Source organism: Trichosurus vulpecula, chromosome 1 (genome assembly GCF_011100635.1).
Source record: "Trichosurus vulpecula isolate mTriVul1 chromosome 1, mTriVul1.pri, whole genome shotgun sequence".
Lineage (NCBI taxonomy): Eukaryota > Metazoa > Chordata > Mammalia > Diprotodontia > Phalangeridae > Trichosurus > Trichosurus vulpecula.
The window spans coordinates 26785106-26806379 of NC_050573.1; the positions used below are offsets into that span (position 1 = coordinate 26785106).

At 42.5% G+C, this 21274-nt stretch overlaps 1 protein-coding gene across 1 annotated transcript in view; it reads left to right on the forward strand.

The window, feature by feature from the left end:
- Positions 1-21274, forward strand: part of KSR2 (kinase suppressor of ras 2) — a 584421-nt gene that overhangs the window by 102168 nt on the left and 460979 nt on the right. The window contains exons 2-3 of the mRNA XM_036748960.1: positions 5872-6012; positions 17589-17739. Coding sequence (XP_036604855.1) covers positions 5872-6012; positions 17589-17739 — 292 coding nt within the window. The remainder of the gene's footprint in view (positions 1-5871; positions 6013-17588; positions 17740-21274) is intronic.

Below are 21274 nucleotides of genomic sequence, written 5' to 3' on the forward strand. Positions count from 1 at the left end.
AAAGTCACTTAACCCATCTGAGCCTCAGTTTCCTCATCTGTAAAATGAAGATAATAATTTTTGTAGTGCTCACCTCACAGGGCAATTATTAGGGAAATGTTTTCTTTGTCTATTTGAAAGCACTGATAGAGTAATCTATTTGCAATAATAATAATAATAATAATAATAATAATAAATAGCTAGCATTTATATATCACTTTAAAAATCTGATCACTTTTGATCCTCACAACCTGGAAGGTAGGTGCTCTTATTTTCTCCATTTTACAGATAAAGAAACTGAGGCAGATAGTGGTTAAGTAACTTTCCTGAAATCATGTAGCTAGTAAGTGTCTGATGCTGGATTTGAACTCAGGTCTTTTTTCATCTCCAGGCCCAGTGCTCTATCCTCTGTACTGCTTTGCCATCTTTTAATATAATTAATAATGATTTGTTTAAACAGAAAAGCAAACTCAGCCCTTCTTCTATCATTGGATGCTCTCAAAGGTCACTTTTGTATTTACCTGGTGCAATTAGACCTTGTAGCACATAGCAAGTGCTTAAATGTTTGTCTAAACTTGACTTGCTTTTAATTCCAGACTTTGTTTCCTGAACTAAATGTAACTTCTTGTTACATTGTAACTAAATGTAACTTCTTGTTACATTTGAAGGAAATGTGACCCCAAGCTGCCCTGGAGAATGTTGTTTCTTCCCCTCAGCCTTAGCCTCTCTCTCTCTCTCTCTCTCTCTCTCTCTCTCTCTCTCTCTCGTTAGAAGCCTTTGGTTGACTCCCACTGGCTGCTGAACTCACCATACTCTTGCCTTCTGCTGATTGATCAGAGGGAAGAAGCTGAGACAATGGAAGTGGAGAATTGAATACCTTCTGTCCATAGTTTTATAGATTATCAGAGTGGAAAGAGACCTTTGGATAATCTAGTCCAGGGGTACTTATCTTGGGGTCCATAGATCCCTAAAGGATTCATGAATAGATTTCAGGGAGTCCATGATCTTGGAATGGGAAAAAAGTTTACATCTTTATTTTCACTGACCTCTAACTGAAATCTGGCATTTTCTTTAACTATGAATGTAGGCAGCCAATAATATAGGCTTCCTCAGACTGCCAGAAAAGGATTAGGAACACCTTATCCAGTCCAACCCCTCCATTGTATAGCCCTCCCAGCTCTGCCTTCTGCCCGGTGGCCAATTTCTTAGTCCTTTCTTGATGCCAGAATGGTTTATCCTTCAACCCTGGCCAGGTATTGGTTTCTGATCTTTCCCTGTCTCACAGTGATTATCAACTAGAAAGGCAGATCAATGTCTTTGCACAGGTTATTTTCATGCCTGGAACATACTCTTTTCTCATCTTGTCCTCAGAGAATTCTGCTCTCATTTCAAAGCTCAGCTCAAGAGCTACCTCCTTCAGGAAGCCCACCCTGATGTCCCTAGTTGTTAATGCCCGCCCCCAACCTCTGAAATGATTGTCAATCTACTTGAGCAGGTTAAACTTGGACACTTGATATCATACAGATTCCATTATACTTTGCATGTGTTTAATGCTTATTTCTAGTGTACATGCTGTTTCTTCCAACAGAATGCAAACTTCTTGAAGGAAGGGATTATTTCCTTTTGATCTGTATATCCCCAGCCCCAACTTACTTCTTGGCACATAGTGGATACATATTCATTGAATGAATAGATGGGTGAATGAATTGCTTGGGGTTGGAGGAGAATATCAGTATAGTCTCCCTACAGGCAGTTTTTAGGGTAACTGTCCTTTCCTGGGAGAATGGCTGGGTTGGAGGATCAGTAAATACCTGCCTCAGGGTGATCACTGGCCTTGTCTCTGTGTCTCTGTGTCCCCATCTGAATGTGTGAGGAAGAATAATAGCTTTGAATGGGATCGCAGATAAAATGACTATGCAAAAATACACACATATTAAACTGGCCATAACAGACAGTCAAACTTTGAGACAGTGTGTCTGCCTAATTATTTAGAGGCTCGATGGAGACTGTGAGGGGTAGAGAATTCAATTAAATTCAACCAACATTTATCATTAAGCACTTTCTAGGTGCAATTTTAGCTGGGATTTGATGGAAGCCTGGGAAGCCAGGAAGTGGGAGGACCAGGAAACAGAATGGTTCCCAGGTTGGTAAGGCAGGGATGGGTAGTGACTGGCATTATTGGAGGGAATACCCATAATCATGACATCACAGGTCCATCAGAATATTGTTTGGGTATGGCATAAGGTGCTTGTCCAAGCTTATTGTTTTCCAAACTGCTTTCCATTTTCATTCCTTGGTTATTTCAGTTGTGTCCATCTCTTCACAGTCCCTTTTGGGGTTTTCTGGACAAAGATATGGGAGTCGTTTGCCATTTCCTTTTCCAGATCATTTTACAGATGAAGAAACTGAGGCAAACAGGATTAAGTGACTTGCCCAGGGTCATCCAGTTCGTATCTGAGACTAGATTTGAATTCAGAAATCTTCCTGATTCCAAGCCCAGTGCTTTATCCACAGCGCCACCTAGTGTGTAATTTGGTGTAACTCAGTTCAATTTCTGAGTGCCGACTACAGAAGGTTCCAAGCAGAGGGTGGATGGCCGTTTGTCATCCATGTTATAGTAGAGATTCTTGCTCAGATAGGCATCAGAACAGATGGCCACCAAAGTCCCTCCCCACCCTGCAGTTCTGTGATTCTATGATTTACACGAGGCAGTATGCAATGTACTGAGAATGTAGAAACAAAACAGCCTCTGCCTTCAGAGAAGAATGTCAAAGTTGGAAAGGGGCATATTGAGGCTTGATGCCATGAAAAACTTCTTGTACTTAGAGGCAGCTAGGTGGAATAGAGCATTGGACTTTGAGTCAAGAAGACTTGAGTTCAAATCCTGCCTCATACACTTACTAGATTTGTGACCCTGAACAAGTTATGAATGCCCCTAGCCTCAGTTTCTTCATCTGTAGAATGCGGATAATAATAACATGTACCTCACGTGGCTATTGTGAGGATGAAACTGGATAGCGCATGTTGCTTGAGTAGTTATGAATGGTTTGATGGAAAGTGGTCAGCACTCAAATGCCTTAAGGATTTGTGCTTAACCTTGTTCCATCTAACATTTTCATTAATGTCTGGAGATAATATATATAAAACATTCTGTAACTTTCAAGGCATCATGTACATGTAATCTCTTGTTTTTAAAGGCATGGATGGTATGCTTACCTAAACTTCGTATATGTAAAGGTGCTTCATGAACTGAAAGTACTACATAAATTCTAGCTATTTTTTAGAGCTTCCCCAAAGTGGAATCGGCTGCCTCAGTCCACTTGGGGGTGGTGGTGGTTTCTTCATTGAAGGTCTTCAAACACAGGCCATACAATGACTTGTTGGGAATGTTGGGGAGGGGATCTTCATTCAGGCATTGGTTGGACCAGATGCCTTCTGAAGGACCTTCCGCCTCTAAGAATCTGTGATTCTGAGCTTATATACTACACTAGAGGCAATGGACTGTGGTGAAAAGAGCCCTATATTTGGAGTCAGGTGACCTGGGAGTGTTCTAGGAAAATTTATGGATGGAGAGAGTCCTCATTATGACAAACGTATTTTCCCCCCCAAGGAGGCAAAGAGAGAGGGAGTCCTGTATTTTCCTCTTCTGGCATGGAGGAGTCCATTATTGAAACAGCTTCCATTTGGATTCCCTTTCCCCCTCTCACCCCAATTCTGCTTAGAAGACCTTTCATTATGCTACCCTGGTCACCACTGTCTTCCTTCTCCCAGTACCAAACTGTAAGATATCGCAAGCCCATATTTGAGAACTGTGTGCTATGTTTTATCACTTTGTATGGAACCTTGGGCTTAGCAACAGTTTATAATTCAGTGTCCTAGCCTTGGCATCCTCACTTTCTTCTGTGTAAATCAATAGACAGAAAATACTTGGATGTCTGAGGAATTCATTTGACCTCTCCTTTCCATGGCTTACTAATATAACAGTAAAACTTTTTACTAACTTTTATGCAAACTTTGATCAGGGAGTCTTTTTTTCCCTCTATGACAGTTACTTCTAGGGCCTTCCTTCCTTTGATTACCAGCATTTTATCCTGTCAATATCTTGCCTATTGTCTCCTCCAATTGATTGTGAGGTCCTTGAGGGCAGGGACTATCTTTTGCCTTTTTTGTATCCCCAGTGCTTGGCACAGTGCCTGGCATGTACTTAATAAATGTTGATTGACTGAATCCAAGGATGTAGACTAAGTGAGGAGAGGTTGAGAGCTGCTTACCTTTCCAAAGCACTAGATTTATGATCTTTATTTTCTTCATGTAGGTAAAGAACCTTTGTTCCCTTTTTTCTTGTTTGTTTTTTGGCTGACTACCCCCCCCCATTAGGTTGAATTTTATTCTGTCGTAAGTCCCCTAATCTTAATGATAAATTTATTAAGTACCTACTATATACCAGGCACTATGGTAAGTGATGGAGAGGGAAAAGGAAAAGGAAAAAGACAGTTCCTGCCCTCAAGGAGCTCCCAGTTTAATAGCAGAGACAAAATGCAAGCAGCTATGTATGAACAAGCAATAGACAAGACAAACTGAAGGTAATCAATATAGGGAAGGGGCTAGAATTAAGAAGAATTGAGAAAGCTTATTGTAGAAGGTAGAATTTCAGCTGTGACTTGAAAGGCTGGGAAGCCAGGAAGTGGGAGGACAAGGATCCAGGATGGTTCCCAGGTTGGACAGACAAGGATAGGTAGTGACTGGCATTATTGGAGGGAATGCCCACAATTGTAACATCACAGATCTATTAGAGTATTGTTTGGGTATGGCATAAGGTGCTTGTCCAAACTTATTTTTTTTTTCCAAATTTCCAGTCCTTCCAGGAAAGCTCATTGAATAAAGAATTTTGTTGTTCAGTTGCTTCAGTCATATCTGACTCCTGGTGACCCCATTTGGGATTTTCTTGGCAAAGATACTGGATTGGTTTGCTATTTCCTTCTCCAGATCATTTTCCAGATGAGGAAACTGAGGCAAACAAGGTCAAGTCACTTGCCCAGGGTCACACAACTAATAAGTGCCTGAGATTGGATTTGAACTCAGAAAGATGCATCTTCCTGACTCCAGGCCCAGCACTCTATCCACTGCACCACCTGAATAAAGAATACTTTCTCCAAATACTTTGTGTTTTGGGGTTTATCAAAGTCTGGGCTGTGGTACCCATTTCCTTTCATCTCTTACTTATCTAGTCTATTCCACTGACCAGGTCTTCTATTTTTATCCAAAGAGATATTTTTAGCAACAATTCCAATATGTAAGTCTATACATTATGTAATAGTCACATATAAAGTCACAAGTTAGGTCACTTTTCCAGCTAAGGACCTGAGCTTGTTGTGAATTCTGAATGAATGAGGTCAGAGCCACCAAAACTTGACAGTATGGGATGGGGTGTGGCACCATATAAATTCATAGAATGAGGGACCGGGAGGTGAGGTTTCCCAGAGTAAGGTGGGGACATAAGGGACATGAGAGCTGTCTTTGGTTATCTGGAAGATGATCATGTGGATGAGTAATTAGAATAGTACAAGAAGGCAGAAGAATTAGAAGCAATGGGGGAATATAACAGAGAAGCTTCTTTTCTGGAAAAAACCTTTCCAGCAACGGGAGATAACTAAAAACTGAATGGGAGGTGGTGAGTCCCTTCTCCTTGAGATCTTTGAGAAAAGGCTGGGCAATCACTTGTTGCTCATGTTGTATTTGGAATTCTTGTTCAGTTATGGGTTGAAATGGATGGCCATTGAAATCCCTCCTTGCTCTGAAATTCTATGATTCTGGATAGGATGGAGAGGAAGGAATGTCTTCTTCTCTCTGTGACAGTTTATCTGAAGCACATTATCTCTTCCCTCCCCACAGAGCAAGCTGGTTAAATACTTCAGCCGCCAGCTGTCCTGCAAACGGAAAGTGGCCCTCCAGGAGCGCAATGCCAAGCTCGAAGGCTTTCCCCAGCTCCAGCACTGGTTCCGAATCGTGGATGTGCGAAAGGAAGTCATGGAGGTAAAAACCATTTGTTCATCCCCTGCAAAACTGAATGCTAACCCCCTTAACAATATGACGTGCTTTTCAAATCTGGAGATGATCCAAGGCCAGGAGACATAGCAAATGCATTGGAAGAGTGGGGATCCCAAAGGACCATGACCAGCTAGAACATGGGAACCAGCTGAATAAGAGGAAACTAATTAGGGATAGATTGAAAATCTTGGTTTCATGGATTTTCATGTTCAAAAATTCATCTTCAAGTATCCAGTCTACTGGACCTATCTAGACTGGTCCACGAGTAGTTATGCAGGATCAAAAGATCTGGAAAGAAAGCAATCAATAAATAAGCATTTATTTAGTGCCTTCTGTATATTAGGCACTGGGGATAGGAAGGCAAAATAAAATAATCCCTGCCCTCAAATAGTTTATGTTGTAGTAGAGAAGTCCCCTATAATGCCAGGGGCAATTTATGGGACACATAATGAGAAGCTGCTGGGGAGTTGTGGTTTACGTTACCGGAGGGAATTTCCAAAGAATCATAGAATTTAGAGCTGGAAGAGAACTTAGCGGCCATTTAGTACCACCCTTACTTAAAAGCAAGCCTATATTTGACAAGTGGTCATCCGGCCTCTGCTTTAAAATCCTGAGAAAGGGAAACCTGGTGCCTCTGGAGGCAGCCCAGTCCTCTGGAGGGCAGATTTCATTGCAAGGAAGGTTTTCCTGATTCCAGCCTAAATTGGCTTCCTTGTGACTTCTCCCCATCACTCTAGGGCCAAACAATTAGTGCAGGTTTTCTTCCATCTCACAGACCCTTCAAATATCTGAACTCAGAAACTGTGTCCTGACACTTCTCTCTCCCTGTTCTCTTAACCCATCCTTTTATGGCATGGAATGAACCCTTCACCAGCCTGATTGCCCCCTTCTGGCCACTCTCAGCTTGTTAATGTCCTTCCTCCAATGTGGCTGTGATGTTGGTCATGCCTTCCTTTGGGTTATGATGCCTTTCACTCATCAAAGGCTTTTACTTCCCTCTTTTCACTTAGTGTTCCCAACAGTGAGGGAGGCAGGGAAGGGATCATTAGCTGCATTGGACAGATGAGAAGAGCCTCGGGCAGGAGACTTTTCACTTTCAGCAGGATTCCTTCTATCCCACCAGCAGCGTTGTTCTGCTTTCACCACTCTGCTATATCTGTGGCATTCTTAGAATAGGGCAACCTACTAGCCTAGTATATTAAAATCATTTCTTATTTAGATTGAGATCTCTAGGTGATATGATAGGCATCTCTCCTTGGGGCAGCTAGGTGGCTCAGTTGAGAGACAGCTGGACCTTGGATCAGGAAGCGTAATTTCAAATCTGACTGCACATACTTCCTAACTGTGTGACCTTGGGTGAGTCACTTCACCTCTGTCTGCCTTAGTTTCCCCATCTGTAAAATGGGGATAATAATAGCCTCTACCTTCCAGATGGTCATTGTAAGGATAAAATGTTATTGTATTTGGAAAGTGCTTTGCAAACCTTAAAGCGCTATAGAAATTATTATTAATGACAAATATGATTATTAATTGTTGTTGCTGTGTTTGTCCTTCGTTCTCAAAGAGGACCATGACATCAGGGAAATGATGACGTGACTTGCAGTTGACTTTGATTTGAGTTGGGGAGGGCTGTGCAAGGTCACCAGCCTCACTTTCTCCTCCAGAGCCATCTGGGTCCAGTAACCAGATATTCATCAGGATTTGTTTGAAGACCTTCCACGAGAGGAAGCTGCTTACTTCCCAGTCAGCCAAATCCACCTTGGGCAGCTGTAATTTTCAGAAAGTTTTTCTTTACGTGGAGTCGAAATCTGTCTCTCCCTGCAACTTTCATCCAGTCAATCTGCTGATCAAACAGCCTTTATTGAACATTTGCTACATGCCAGGCTCTGTCCTAGGTGCTAGTGATATAGTGACAAAAATTCAGTGGTGTCTGCCTTGAGAGACCTTATTTTCCAAAGGGAGGAGACTACATGTCAAATATATAAGTATATACAAAGAAAATTATATGAATTAAATATGATATCATTTGATGGGAGGCATGAGTAATTGGGGGACATCAGAAAAGTTCTAATGTATTAGGTTGCATTTGGGCAAAGCTGTGAAAGAACCAAGGGATTCTAAGACAGAGATGGAGGAGGGAGAGTATTCCAGGCACATGGGGACAACCTGTGGAGAGGTCCAGTGCTAGGCAATGGAATGGCATGCATGAGGAAGAGAAAGGAAGCTTGTGGCCCAATGCAAGTCACTGGACTTCTCAGCGCCTCTAGCAGCTAAAAGAACACAGAATTTGAGTTGGAGGGGATCTCAATAGCCATCTTGCCCATGGCAGTCATGAAAGGAATCCCTGCTAAGACTTACCCCATCAATGGTGGTCTGACCTCTGCTCAAAGACCTCCAGAGAGAGAGTATCCACCATCTCCTGATGAAGGAGAGTTTTAATTGTTAACACATATTCGCTGACACTCCGCTTATGTTGGCCTCTTTGTAACCCACTGTTCCGGGTTATGCCCTCTAAGGTTCATGAGAATAAGTTTAACTTCCTTCTTCTTCACAAGTTAGAAGACAGCTCTCATGTCTCTCCAAGTCTTCTCTTCTCATACTCACTTCCTTAAAACAGTCTTCATATGTTATAGACTCAAGGTCTTTCACCTTCCCAGTTACCTCCTCTGGACATTCTCCATGTTAGCAATATCCTTCTTAAACCATGGCTCCTACATTTGGTCATAGTGCATCACATGAGGTGCACCAAGGGCAGAGCACAGAGGGACTATCATCTCCCCGTTCCTAGAAGCCAGGCCTCTCTTAATGCAGCCCAGGATCTCATTAGCTTTCTGTGCCTGTTTATTCCACTGGTGACTCACAATGAGTTTGCTGTCCACTAAAACCCCCCAGCTTGTTTTCAGAACAACCGCAGTCTGACAGTGCCTCCCCCATCTTGTACTTGTGAAGCTGATTTTTTTAATATCCAAGTGCAGAACTATATTTATCCCTGTCGAAGTTCATCTTAGTATATTCTACCCAGCGCTCTAACTTGTCAAGATTCTTTTAGCTTCTAGCTGTCATCAAATGTGTTAGCTCTCCTTCCCAGCTTCATATCACCGGCAGGTTCTTTCCCTACTCCAGTCTATCCTCTACTCAGTGACCTTCGTAAAGCTAAGGTCCAGCCATGTCACTCCCTTACTCAATAAGGCCCAGGGACTCCTTATCACCTCCAGATTCCAATAGAAAACCCTCTGCTGGGCATTGAAAACCCTTCACAGAATGACTCCACTCTACCTTTCCAGTTTTCTTACATTTCACTCCCCTTCATATGTTCTGCGGCCTAGTAATATGGTCTCCTTGCTGTTCCTCAAACAAGACACTGCATCTCCAGACTCTGGGCATTTGCAGTGACTGTTTCCCATGCCTGGTGTGTTTTCCCTCCTCATCTCTACCTTCTGAGCATGGCGTGCTCACGTCAGAGAAGGTGCTGTGCTCTATGAGCAAAGGAGAATTGAAACAGCTCAAAGGAAACGCAGGATGTGCCAATTTAGATAATCCACCCCAGATGTTCACATGGATTATTTGTGCCCAACCTGGGCTAGAGCATTCTGAGCTCACACTGGTCTGGTCAGCCAGTCAGACACATTGAAACTTGACACTAGCATAGTGATATCATTTTGGTTCTCTTCGAGAACAAAGGACAACAACCAACCAACCAACCAACTTCCTTCAAGTCCCATCTAAAATCTCACCTTCTGCAGGCAGCCTTACCCAATCTCCTTTAATTCCAGTGTTTTCCTCTGTTGATTATTTTCAGTTTATCCTGTCTATAGATTGTGCGTACATAGCTGTTTGCATGTTATCTGCTCCATAAGCTGTGAGTTCCCTGAGAGCAGGGACTATATTTTGCCTTTCTTTGTATCCTCAGTGCTTAGGACAGTGCTTGGCACATAGTAGGTGCTTTATAAATGTTTATTGGTTGACTGATCGATAGAAAGGTTAAACAGCACAAAGCCAAGTACGGATTCCTGGAGTACTCCATTGGAAATCCCCTGCCACAGTGATGCTCAACCATTAATCAATATTTGAGTCCAGCCACCCAAGGGGTTCTAAAAGCATTTAACTAGACTATCTTCTAATTTGTATCTCTCCATCTTTTCCACAAGACTAGCATGAGATACTTCATCAAAAGCTTCTCTGGAATCAAAGGAAACTTAATCCGTGGCATTCTTGTCATCTGTCACTCTAGTAACTGTCAAAAAAGGAGATGAAGCTATCTGGCGTGACTTGCCAGAAGCCAGGCTGGCTCTTGGTAATCACTGCTTCCCTTTCTAGATGTCAGCCAGTCAGTCATCTCTTTCACGATCTATTCTAGAATTTTCTCAGGAACTGTAGCAGACTTTGCTTTTAAAATGACGGCAATAACAATAAAGCTTTCCTCTCCTAACAGGAAAAGAGGAGGAGCCGATTCTTCTTAGATCACATGTTCCCTCCTCCTGGGAGGCCATGGCATGTGACTTTGCTTTAGCCTGCATCCTTACTACCCCCTTGATGCTTGGAGACCAGAGATTTGCCTGGAGCTCCCTGACCAAGCTACAACAAAGAGCTCACTCTTTAGCCAAGGGGTTAGTTAGCCAAGGTCAGCCTCTTTGGCCAAGAGGTTCCCAGTTCACATGATCATATCTTGGTGAAATAGGAGCTCATTTAAAACAAAATTATCAATAACAGCCAGGCAGAAAGTTGAGCCTTCCAACTGCTGTGAATTTTGTTACAGTACTCAAGCTCACTGGCCAGTAGTTTGTAGTTTCTGTCTTTTTCCGTCTTTGAAAAATTGAGACATTTCCCCTTCTCCATTCTTGTGCTTTCTCTCCCATCTTGTGTATCAGTGATCATTCAGAGTCACCCAGAAATTACAAAGACCAGGTCTCTCAAAACTGGAGGATATATTACACCTGGGTCAGGGGGGTTAATCATGGGAATGGTCAGTTGATCATAGGTGCTCCCCTATCAACTTACTTATCTTGATTATAAACTCCTTCTTAAGTTCTTTCTGTTCAATCATCTCTAATACAAAGGTTCTCTTCCCACTGTGGCAGAGAAGATAGAGGCAGAGCACTCACTGAGTGGTCCAGACTTTTTCCTCTGTTGGTAGTTATCTACTCCAAGCAAAGGTCATAACCCTTCTCCCTATGTAATGATGACCCAGCTCCTTTTGGCTGCCTTTAGTTTCTTTTCAGGACCATGTTGTGTTCTTATATTCACTCTCAGTTACCTACCTTTCATTTTGTCTTCTCTATATTTCTTTTTTAAACCTAAGTTCGTTGGTGAGTTCCTTATAGGTCCACATTGGTCTCTTAAGACAAAGGTTGTTCTTTCTCCTCACTGGGATGGTTTCCCTTTGTGTTTTCAGATTTCCATTCTTGAGTAACTTATCCCCTGACCCTCCTGGGTCAGGAATTGAAGTTATAGTTTTCAGACCTGATTGTCTTCCCTTAAAATAAATCATTAAACACCTGCTCTTCTCCAACCCTTTCATGCTTTTTCCATTCCCCATGATCTTCTAAAATCTCTGGCTTCGCCCTTTTCTTTCAATATCTATGAGTTAGTTCTTCCGGGACGGGTGGCTTGAACTCATCAAGGGCAGCAGGTCTTGTACTATCTCCTTATCTTTGTTATCAACTCTCTCTGTTGTCAGTCATTGTTACTGAGTCACTTTCCAGTCGTGTTCAACACTTTTGGAGTTGTCTTGGCAGAGATATTATTGTTGAGTCATTTTTCAGTTGTATCTGATTCTTCCTGACCCCATTTGAGATGGCAGTTTGCCATTTCCTTCTCCAGCTCATTTTACAGTTGAGGAAACTGAGGCAAACTGAGTTAAGGGACTTACCCAGGGTCACACAGCTAGTAAGTGTTTGAGGCCAGATTTGAGCTCAAGAAGGTTGATTCTAGGCCTGGTGCACTATCCAGTGCACCACCTTGCTGCTACCTCAACTCTCTGTTTGGTAAATTATAGGGGGAAATTACCCCCTATTTTATAGGTAAGAAAACTGAGATTCCTAGAATCATAGAATTTTGAATTGGAAGGTACCTCAGGGGCCATATGGAACAAAAAGGCCATCTAAAATGCTGTGATTCTGGGAATCTTAGGAAAAAAACCCTCTCCACAGCATGCCTGGCATGCCTCTGTTTGAAAACCTTCACTGTGGTAGAAGCCACCTCCTCCCAAGGCAGTCCAGTCCACTTTGGGATAGACTCCGAGATGAAGTTACTCCCCCATGGTCACAAAACTAAGAAAGTATCTGAGGAGGGTTCCAAAGTCAGGTATCTCAGTGCTAAGTCCAGTATTCTATTTCCTACATGACACAGACTCATGCAAGACTGTGCTGTGGTAAGCTCCATAAAGGCAGGAACCACATTTTGTTCATTCAGTTAGGTGGCATAGTAAATAGGGTACTGGGCCTAGAGTCAGGAAGAATTGAGTGCAAATTCAGCCTCAGATTAGCTGTGTGACCCTGGGAAAGTCACTTAACTTCTGTTTGCCTCTGTTTCCTCATCTGAAAAATACAGATAATAATATCTCCATATCTAACTCCAAGGGTTGTTGTCAGGACCAAATGAGAAAGTATCTGTAAACTGCTTAGCACCGTGTCTTGCACATAGTGAGTGTCATTATAATCATCATCATTATTATTAGTAATAAACACATTTATTAAACACCTATTGTATACCAGACATTGTGCTAGGTCTGGGGTTAGAAATGCAAAAAACAGTCTCTGCCTTTGGGGAGCTTGTCTTGACTTAGGGGATCTTATGATCTATGGGTCCCATCTAAATCATATCTTCCTCAGTGACAAGGACAGTGATCACTGAGCGGAGCAGGAGTAGTTCTTGCCTTTTTGGACCCAACTTAGTGGTTTGTGCATAATAGATGCTCATTGCATGCTTAGTGAACCAGGACGGTTGAATCCAGCTGCATCATGATGCACTTCTTGTATACGGTCACAAGAGGGCAGAGCATTGCTATGAAATATATCTGGGAAAAGGCTTTTCTTTATTCAGGGTAAATTTCTGCTCCATATGGAGAGAACCAGCTTTCTGCCTGATGGGTTTGTGATGCTACCTTGGTAGTCTAGGGTGGGCCAGGCTCCCCGCTTCTGATGGAAGTCACTTCATCTCTTCATCTATAGAATGAGAGGCTTGGACGGGCTGGACCCTGGGCTCCCTTCCAGCTCTAAATCTTCCATCCCAAAGCAGGTCAAATGAATCCTCAAGAGCCCTGGCCCACACCTAGTTTCTAAGTGTTTAAGCTGCTCTGATTAGCCCATCCCCCACCAGAACAGGCAACCTAGTTAGGTGATTGTTATATAGGATACGGAGCTGGAAAGGCCTAGGAGACTATGTAGTCCCATCTCCTCAGTTTAAAGAAGGGGGAAACAGAGACTCAGGAAGGGAGAAAGTCTTGCCCAAAGATGGGAAGATCACCAGATTTTAATTTTAATTTACTTTATTGATATCTTTTATGCTTATATTACCTCCATCACAGAATATATCCCTCTTCCCCACTCCTAGAAAGTTATTCTTTATTAAAAAAAGAGAGAAAAAAGACAATACAATAAAACTAACCAACATATCAACCAAGCCTAATGGTACATGTCATATTCCATATCCATAGTCCCTAACCAGTCCCTGCAGAGAAGAGAGGGAGGGAGTGCTCCATTTCAAGTTGGAGGCTCAGGTTGGAATCTTACTAAGCTCTGCCACTTAATAGCAGGGTGACCTTGCGCAAGTCATTTCTCCCCCCTTGGCTTTAGTCTTCTCTTCTGTAAAAGGAGGTTAGACTAAATGATCTCTAAGATCCCTTCCTATTCATCTTAACTGAATTCACCCAAAGCACGTGAAGTGCCGTAACAACAATACTGCTTGCTACTACTGTGGCTGTGTAAGACCAATAACACCAGCACATAGAAGGGCTGCCAGCACAGATTCTTTGATCTGCTTTACAAAGGAAAGCAACTTTAGGGGGTTAACAATCTCAGTTTAATCAAGCATACATATACCATTCACTTAGTTCAAGGGAAGAAGCCAGCACCCTGAATTTCAGAGAGAATACAAACAGAAATTACAAACAGAGACAATATAAACAGAGCAAACACACACAGTTATCAACAGACAGGCCTCTAGCTGTCTGACCAAAGAATTACATAGTTACCAGAGAGAGAGGTACCAACATCTGGGTTTTCAAAGATGGGGAGCTCCACTGGCTACCCAGAGTCTCACCTGATCAAATTACATGATACTCTTTCAGTGAGTGAGAGCCCCAAACAAAATGCTAACCTCTGAGTTTATATACCCTGTTTAGGGTCAAAGGGTGTCACAACCATGTGACTCAAACCTATGTGAACTAGGTTTTCTTCTTTCTTAAGCAGGTCAAAGGCTCTTGATTCAATCAAAGAAACAAAGGCCAGACCAGCATATAATAGATGTGTAGCACCCCCTTGGCTTACTTTCTCAACTCCCACAAGCACTGGAAGCTTGGATTTCTTAAAGGCCAGTGGCTACCCCTAATCTTCTCAGAGTTTTATGGATAACCTTGACAGCTTGGAGATTCCAATACTATTAGCCAGGAATCCTTAAACAAATTTGCTTTTGGGTGGGATGTTGATGATAGACAAGTTGTTCCCTTGCCTACAGGATACAGTGCGCTGCTGCTTGGTGGATTCATTGCTTGGGCTGAGTCAAGCAAGTTGCCCCTCTAGGCTGTTGCTTACTGCAATGACCTGTGGTTGCTGGGGTGGGGTGGGGGAACTCTGATGGTTCTTCTGCCCTTTCAAAGCTCAAAGAGTGATAACCTGGTCCATTCTGTCTCTGGATATTTATTCAGTTAAGATCAGGAAAGAATAAATACAACAAAAACAGGCACCTTGTCTTCAGGGCCACATGGCAGCTGAATAAGGAGACAAAGCAGACAAAGCCACTGCCCTTCTTCCAACTTAGGGACTAAAAACAGTTCTTCGAATAACCACCAAAGAAGAGAGAAGGACAAAAAAAGGTTGAGGGAGCCGTCTTGATCCTTTTATGTATGAACCCAGTTCCAGCTTTATCATTACTCCTATCTTTAAAGCCAATTAGAAAACTCATCACTGCACAGCACTGTCTCCTTCATTTACTCATGGTTGGGATCATGTGTTGGATTGAAACTAGGCCAGGAATATTTTCCATATCCTAGGGAATTGGCCCTTATTGACCAACCCTCCAATTACAGATGCTTAGTTAGCTAATAAACATTCCTTAAGCACCTTCCCTGTGCCAGGCATTATGTTAAACTCTGGGGATACAAGGAAAGGCAAAAGACTGTCCCTAATCTCAAGAAGTTCACAGTCTAATACTTAATAAGTGTTTGTTAAATGATTGAATGCCAGGGGTAGTGAGGATCAAATGAGATTTTATTTGTATAAGCACTTAGCCCAGAGCCTGTGCGATGTTTAAAAAGTTCAAGAGACATCATTTCTGAGTAATCAATCATTTTATTAACAATGCTAACATTTTATTAATAAAAGAGGTCATGGGCGTTCCTGAGGGTGGCAGTCAACTCTGATTGGCTAACAATTAATAAGTCTGGTACTTTTTCTATGATGTCTTGCTGCTATGTTAGGGGCCTACTATGTGCAAGGTCCTGTATTTCACAAATGTAAATGACACAGTCCCTGCCTTCAAGTTGTTTGTACTCTATTGGGTAAGAAGTGGGATTGAGATCCAACATGTATCTCAGAAATGATGATGTGAGGAAGAATATGATTGTAGCAAAAGAGAAATCCAGAAAAAGGACATTTAGGGAGGGAGAAAGGGATAATTTTTAGCCAGAAGAAGCGAGGAAGGACTCACAGAGGAGACTATGAGCAATGGGGAGAAGTTGCAAAGAGCTTATCTAGTCTTGATGTCAGGGGAAATCTTCCTGGCAATGATAGCTCTTCTGAATTGAATGGGTAATGAGTTCTCCATCACTGGAGCTCTTCAAACAAAACCTGGAACACCTTCCAGGGAGTTGAGGGGAGTCTTGTTGGACTAGATGGTGTCTGAGATTCTTTCCAACTTTGAAATGCTGTGGTTTTGGGAAGGGACTTGCCTAAAGTCATGGGTGGCAGCACCGTGATTCAGATAAAAAGGGCCCTGAACCTGGAGTCAGAACACTTGAACTCAAATCCTGGATGCTCAGTGCTTTTGTGGCCCTGGACAAGTCACTTAACCTCTCTAGGGCTCAGTTTTCTTATCTCAAAAATTAGGGAGTTGGACTTGGTGACCTTAGAATCTGTGATTGGTTCTATGTCTTCCCTTACTTATAGGTATGGGAAACTGTCTCTTAATGAGGAATTTGCCAGTTCTGCTTTCTCAATCTTTTTCTCTTCTCACCATAAAGATCAAAGGACCATAGATTTAAGGAGGACTATAGAGGTCGTCTAGTCCAGCCTCTGACTTTATAAAAGAGGATATTGAGGCCCACCGATGTTAAGGGGCTTGTCCAAGGTCATGGGGGCAGAGCTGGCATTCAAACCCAGGCTCTTTGCCTCCAAACCAAGTCTTATTTCAACTGTACAACATTGCCACTACCCAGGTGGAGCAAGCCCAGGCTTTGGAGCTACTCTCCTACCCTTTCATTGCACTGGCAGGTCAGATCCCCAGAGGGCAACAGATACATCTCCCTTTAGGATTCTAGGGGTAGCCCTAAGATGTTGGGGATAGTTTTCTCTTGCTGTAGCTCATGAAATTAAAGTGGGGTGGAGTGATTTGGTTGATTGGTGTGGTCTCCCATCACTTTTACTTATAGATTGATCATTATATTACATTACATTACAAATAGATTGATCATTTATTCAATAAGCACTTATTAAATGCCTGCTATGTGCCAGATACTTTGCTAAGTGGGGAAGACACAAAGAAAGGCAAAAACACAATCTGCGCTAAGGTACTCACTTTTTATAGAATTGGGTATATTCAGAGAAAATAATTATACTTACCTCAAATGATCAAATGAAATAACATGTATAAAGTGCTTTGCAAATTTTAAAGTGCTGAATAAATACAAGCTATTATTAGCAGTAGTAGATGGAAGGTAGTTTTAGAATGAATGAGTGAATGAATGAATGAATATTCAACAATCATTTATTTTTCACTAAGTCCTTTACCAGCCCCTTTGGTGATCCAAGAGCTGAATTGTAGCCAGGTCATGGTGACTGGGGCTTTTTCCCCAGGGCTCTGATGTTAGAGGGCATTTGCAGTCCTTCAAAGTTTAGAAATAACACCTAGCTCCTAGTTAGCAAGAGTAGTTTAAAACCATAAGTTACCAAATGGACTTCCTCTTATCTCCAGTGGCAAGATCCCTGGTCAACTTTTCCCTGGCCCTGTCCTGCTTCCACTTACCCAGCAGTAATCATTCTGGCTTGTCCTGGATGTGATTCCTAATACTTGCCTCCCCTGAACACAGATTCCTAGTTATAGCCCTTTGTAAGAGAAGCATAAGATATGATTCCTGTGATCTACAAGTTTATAGTCTGGTTCACCTGTATTCTCTCTTGGCTCCCAAGGAAATCACCCCAGGCCAGCTGAGCCTAGAGCAGCTTCTGGAGATGACTGATGAGCAGGTGTCTGAAACAGTGGAGAAATACGGAGCCAACCCAGAGGAGTGCGCCCGACTCAACGCCTCCCTCTCCTGCCTTCGGAACGTCCACATGGCAGGTGAGCCAGGGCCCTGAAGTGGTTCCCTTTTTCCTACCTCTAAGGACAGAGGCCACGGTAGGTTTTTTTTCTAGCAGGTCTTTTGTGCTGTTGATTCTCCTTTCTCCTCTGCCTTTAAATCCCAAGGTGAGATGAAGTCATGTTTGTCCTGTATGTATATACAAGGTAGGAGCAGAAGGAGAGGAGGAATTGGACTGGGAGTAGAGCCAAAAAAGTCTGTTCAAAGTGGTCATTGTCAGACTCAATATGCCCACATGGTACTTGTTAAAGTCTATAGGGGATCCAATCCATCTGGGTCTCTAGGGTCCACGTGTACTGTTGCTGGCATTCTCAGAGGAAGCGATCTCAGTACAAGTCACATACTTATCAGAGGTTTCAATGATGGAATGCTTGCAGATGACACAAAGTTTGAAGGGATTGCTACCCTCTTGGAGGGTAGGATTCAAAAAGTTCTTGACAGCAAGAAAAATGGGCTAAATTGAATAAGATGAAATCAAATAGGAATAAATGTAAATTCTTACACTTGGGTTCAAGACATCAACCTCAAAAATAGAAGATGGGAAAGAAACAGCTAGATAGCAATGTGTCTGAAAAAAGATTAGTGGATTGTGGGCTCAAGATGGGTCAATATGGTATAATATGTCCGTCAAGAAAGTGAATAGGGTCTTCTGCTTCATTAAGAGAGGAGTAGTGTTCAGAAGTGATAGTCCTGTTGTACTCGGCTCTGGTCAGAGGATGGTTGGAATGGGATGATGGGCTTGGGGCACTACAGTTTAGCATCATAATAAAACTGGAGAGCACCAGAGGAGGCCAGTCAGAATAGTGAAGGCCTTCGAATCCAACTCATGGGAGGATCTGAGGATGTTTGGCCCGGAGAAGGGAAGGCTTTGAGGTGGAGAGATATGATAGCTGTCCCCAAATACTTGAAAAGCTGTCATGTGGAAAAGATATTAGGCTTGTTTTGTTTAGTCCCATGAGGCAGAGTGAAGGGCAGTGGGTGGAAGCTCAAACAGTTGGATTTCAGTGGGCTGGATACCAGGGAAAATTGCTTAACAAAGAGAGTTGTCCCAAAGTGGGATTGGCTGACACTGGCAGTAGTAGCTTCTCCTCTATGGAGGTCTTCAAGCAGAGTCTGGATTGCTTCTCAGATCTCTTTTAAATCTGAGATTCTGTTATTTCCTTTATTCAAGGGGAGACAGAATTGTCTGGATTTTTTCCCTGGGTTGTCTTAGTGATGCAAGGTGTGCTACACTTCTGGGGTTGTTACATATACTGCCTTAGGGTTGAAGTAAGAGGAGGAAGACAGGGGAAGAGGAAGGAAAGAAACAGGAAGGCATAGAAGCATTTATATAGTGCCTGCTATATGCCAGGCATTGTGTTAAGCACTTTTTTTGGTGATAAATATTATCTCATTTGATCCTCACGACAACATTGGGGTGGTCATTCTTCCCATTTTGCAGTTAAGGATACTGAGGCAAACAAAGGTTAAGTGACTTGCCCAGGGTCACTTAGCTAGTAAGCATCTGAGGCTAGATTTCAAAACTACCTGGTACATACAGGATTAGCATTATATTACAGTTTCTGTCCCACTCAGATCTTCAGTGCTGCCCTGGAGTCTTCAAGAAAGAGGCCAAATTTATCCTCCCTTCCTCTTCTGATTCTTTACCCTCTGGGATCTAGGGCAGCCCCTGCATGACTCTTAAGAATGAGGCCACACTGTAATTAATGTCTGGTAGGATATGGCCTCCTGTCCAAGCATGTGCTCCAGATAGCCACAATGGGGTCTGTGAACTCAATTTTTTTGTAATAACTGTATTTCAATATAATTTGTTTCTTTCATAATCTTATTTTATGCATTTAAAAACATGATCATGAGAAAGATTACATAGAAGGGTTCATGACAGAACAAAGTTGAAGACCCCTTGCTCTGATCTCATCCTGGGGCTCTAGCTTAAGTTGTGGGTGGGGTCTGGGCCAGGTTTTGGTTCTTGGAACCCGTAGTAAAAGGAATAGTAATGTCAGATATTTTTATTCAATTTCATTTAGCAAGTACAAGACCCTGATATGTTCTAGGTGCCGGATGTTGCTGTTGCTGATAGGCCTTTGTTCTCGAAGAGGACCATGACATCAGGAAGGTGATGTCATAACTTGCAAGTGAATTGGATTTAAGTGAGGCAGAGCTGTGCAAATTTACCAGCCTCACTCTTGCCTCCTGAGCCATCTGAGTTCAGTGGTAAGATATAAATCAGAATGACTGGAGATGGCTCCAGATGCAAGTAGGAGACTCTGTCCTTTTCAAGCTAAGCCAGGTCTTTCCCAGGTCTCAGTTTATCTGAGGCAATGAATGCCCATTCAGTGAGTAAGGCTAGGTAAGAATGAGGCAAAGAATGGCCTCTTTGACCTAGTCCAAAAAAAGTCAATCTGGGAAGGGAAGATCCTCAGGGTTTCTGGCAAAAACAGAAACAATTTCTATTTACATTCACTCACTCACAATGACCCAGTGAGGCTTGGGCTGAGACCTATTGTTGGCCAATTAAGGAGAGCAAGAGTGATTTAGGTTTAAGGCATGGTCCATAAAAAAGAAATCTAGCTGGTATCTTGCTAGGTTTCACGTTATCAAGATTAATATTCCTTTGGGCAGACCACCCACAGGTAAGAGTATGATTCCCTGTGTGGACAGAGGCAAAAGAGGGAGAGGAGGGAGAGAAGGAAAGAAGAAAGAAGTGAGGAGTGTTACTTAACTAGAACTGGCCAGTTAGGTCCCCAGTGGGGCAGCTACATGTTGTTGATTGTCCTTTATTTTTGAAGGGACCATGATATCAGGAAGGTGATAACAAAGACTCAAAGGGAACAGTGAGGATTTCCAGCTCTGGAGCTGGAAGGGATCTCAGAGGCCATCTACTTTATTAAGCTCATTTGAAAATGGGGAAACTGAGGCCCATAGAGATGAAATGATTTGCCCAAGGTCACACCCATAAGTGCAAGGCAGAGCTGAAATTTGAACTCAGAGCTCAAGACTCCTTCATTCAGGAGGAAAGTTCAGTGATCCTTCTACTGAAGCATACTAACTCTCTCTGAAAGTCTTCTGGGGGAGATAATGTTTATGCAGATAAACATAAAGGATATACAACAGAAGCTAACAAAAAAAACTGAGGATAGTACCAACAACTGTAGATCAGCAAAATCCTCAAAGACCTCATGTAGGAAGTGACATTGGAGCTGAGCCCTATAGGAAATTTGGGATTCCAGACTTTAAGATATTCTCTCTCTCTCTCTCTCTCTCTCCCTCTCTCTCTCTCTCTCTCTCAATCTCTTTCTCTCTCTCTCTCTCTCTCTCTCTCTCCTTCCCTCCCTCTCCCCCTCTTCTGTCATCTATCTTTCATATCTATCATCTTCCTTCCTTCTTTCCTTCCTTCCTTCCTTCCTTCCTTCCTTCCTTCCTTCCCTCCCTCCCTCCCTCCCTCCTTTCTTTTTCTTTCTTTCTTTCTTTCTTTCTTTCTTTCTTTCTTTCTTTCTTTCTTTCTTTCTTTCTTCT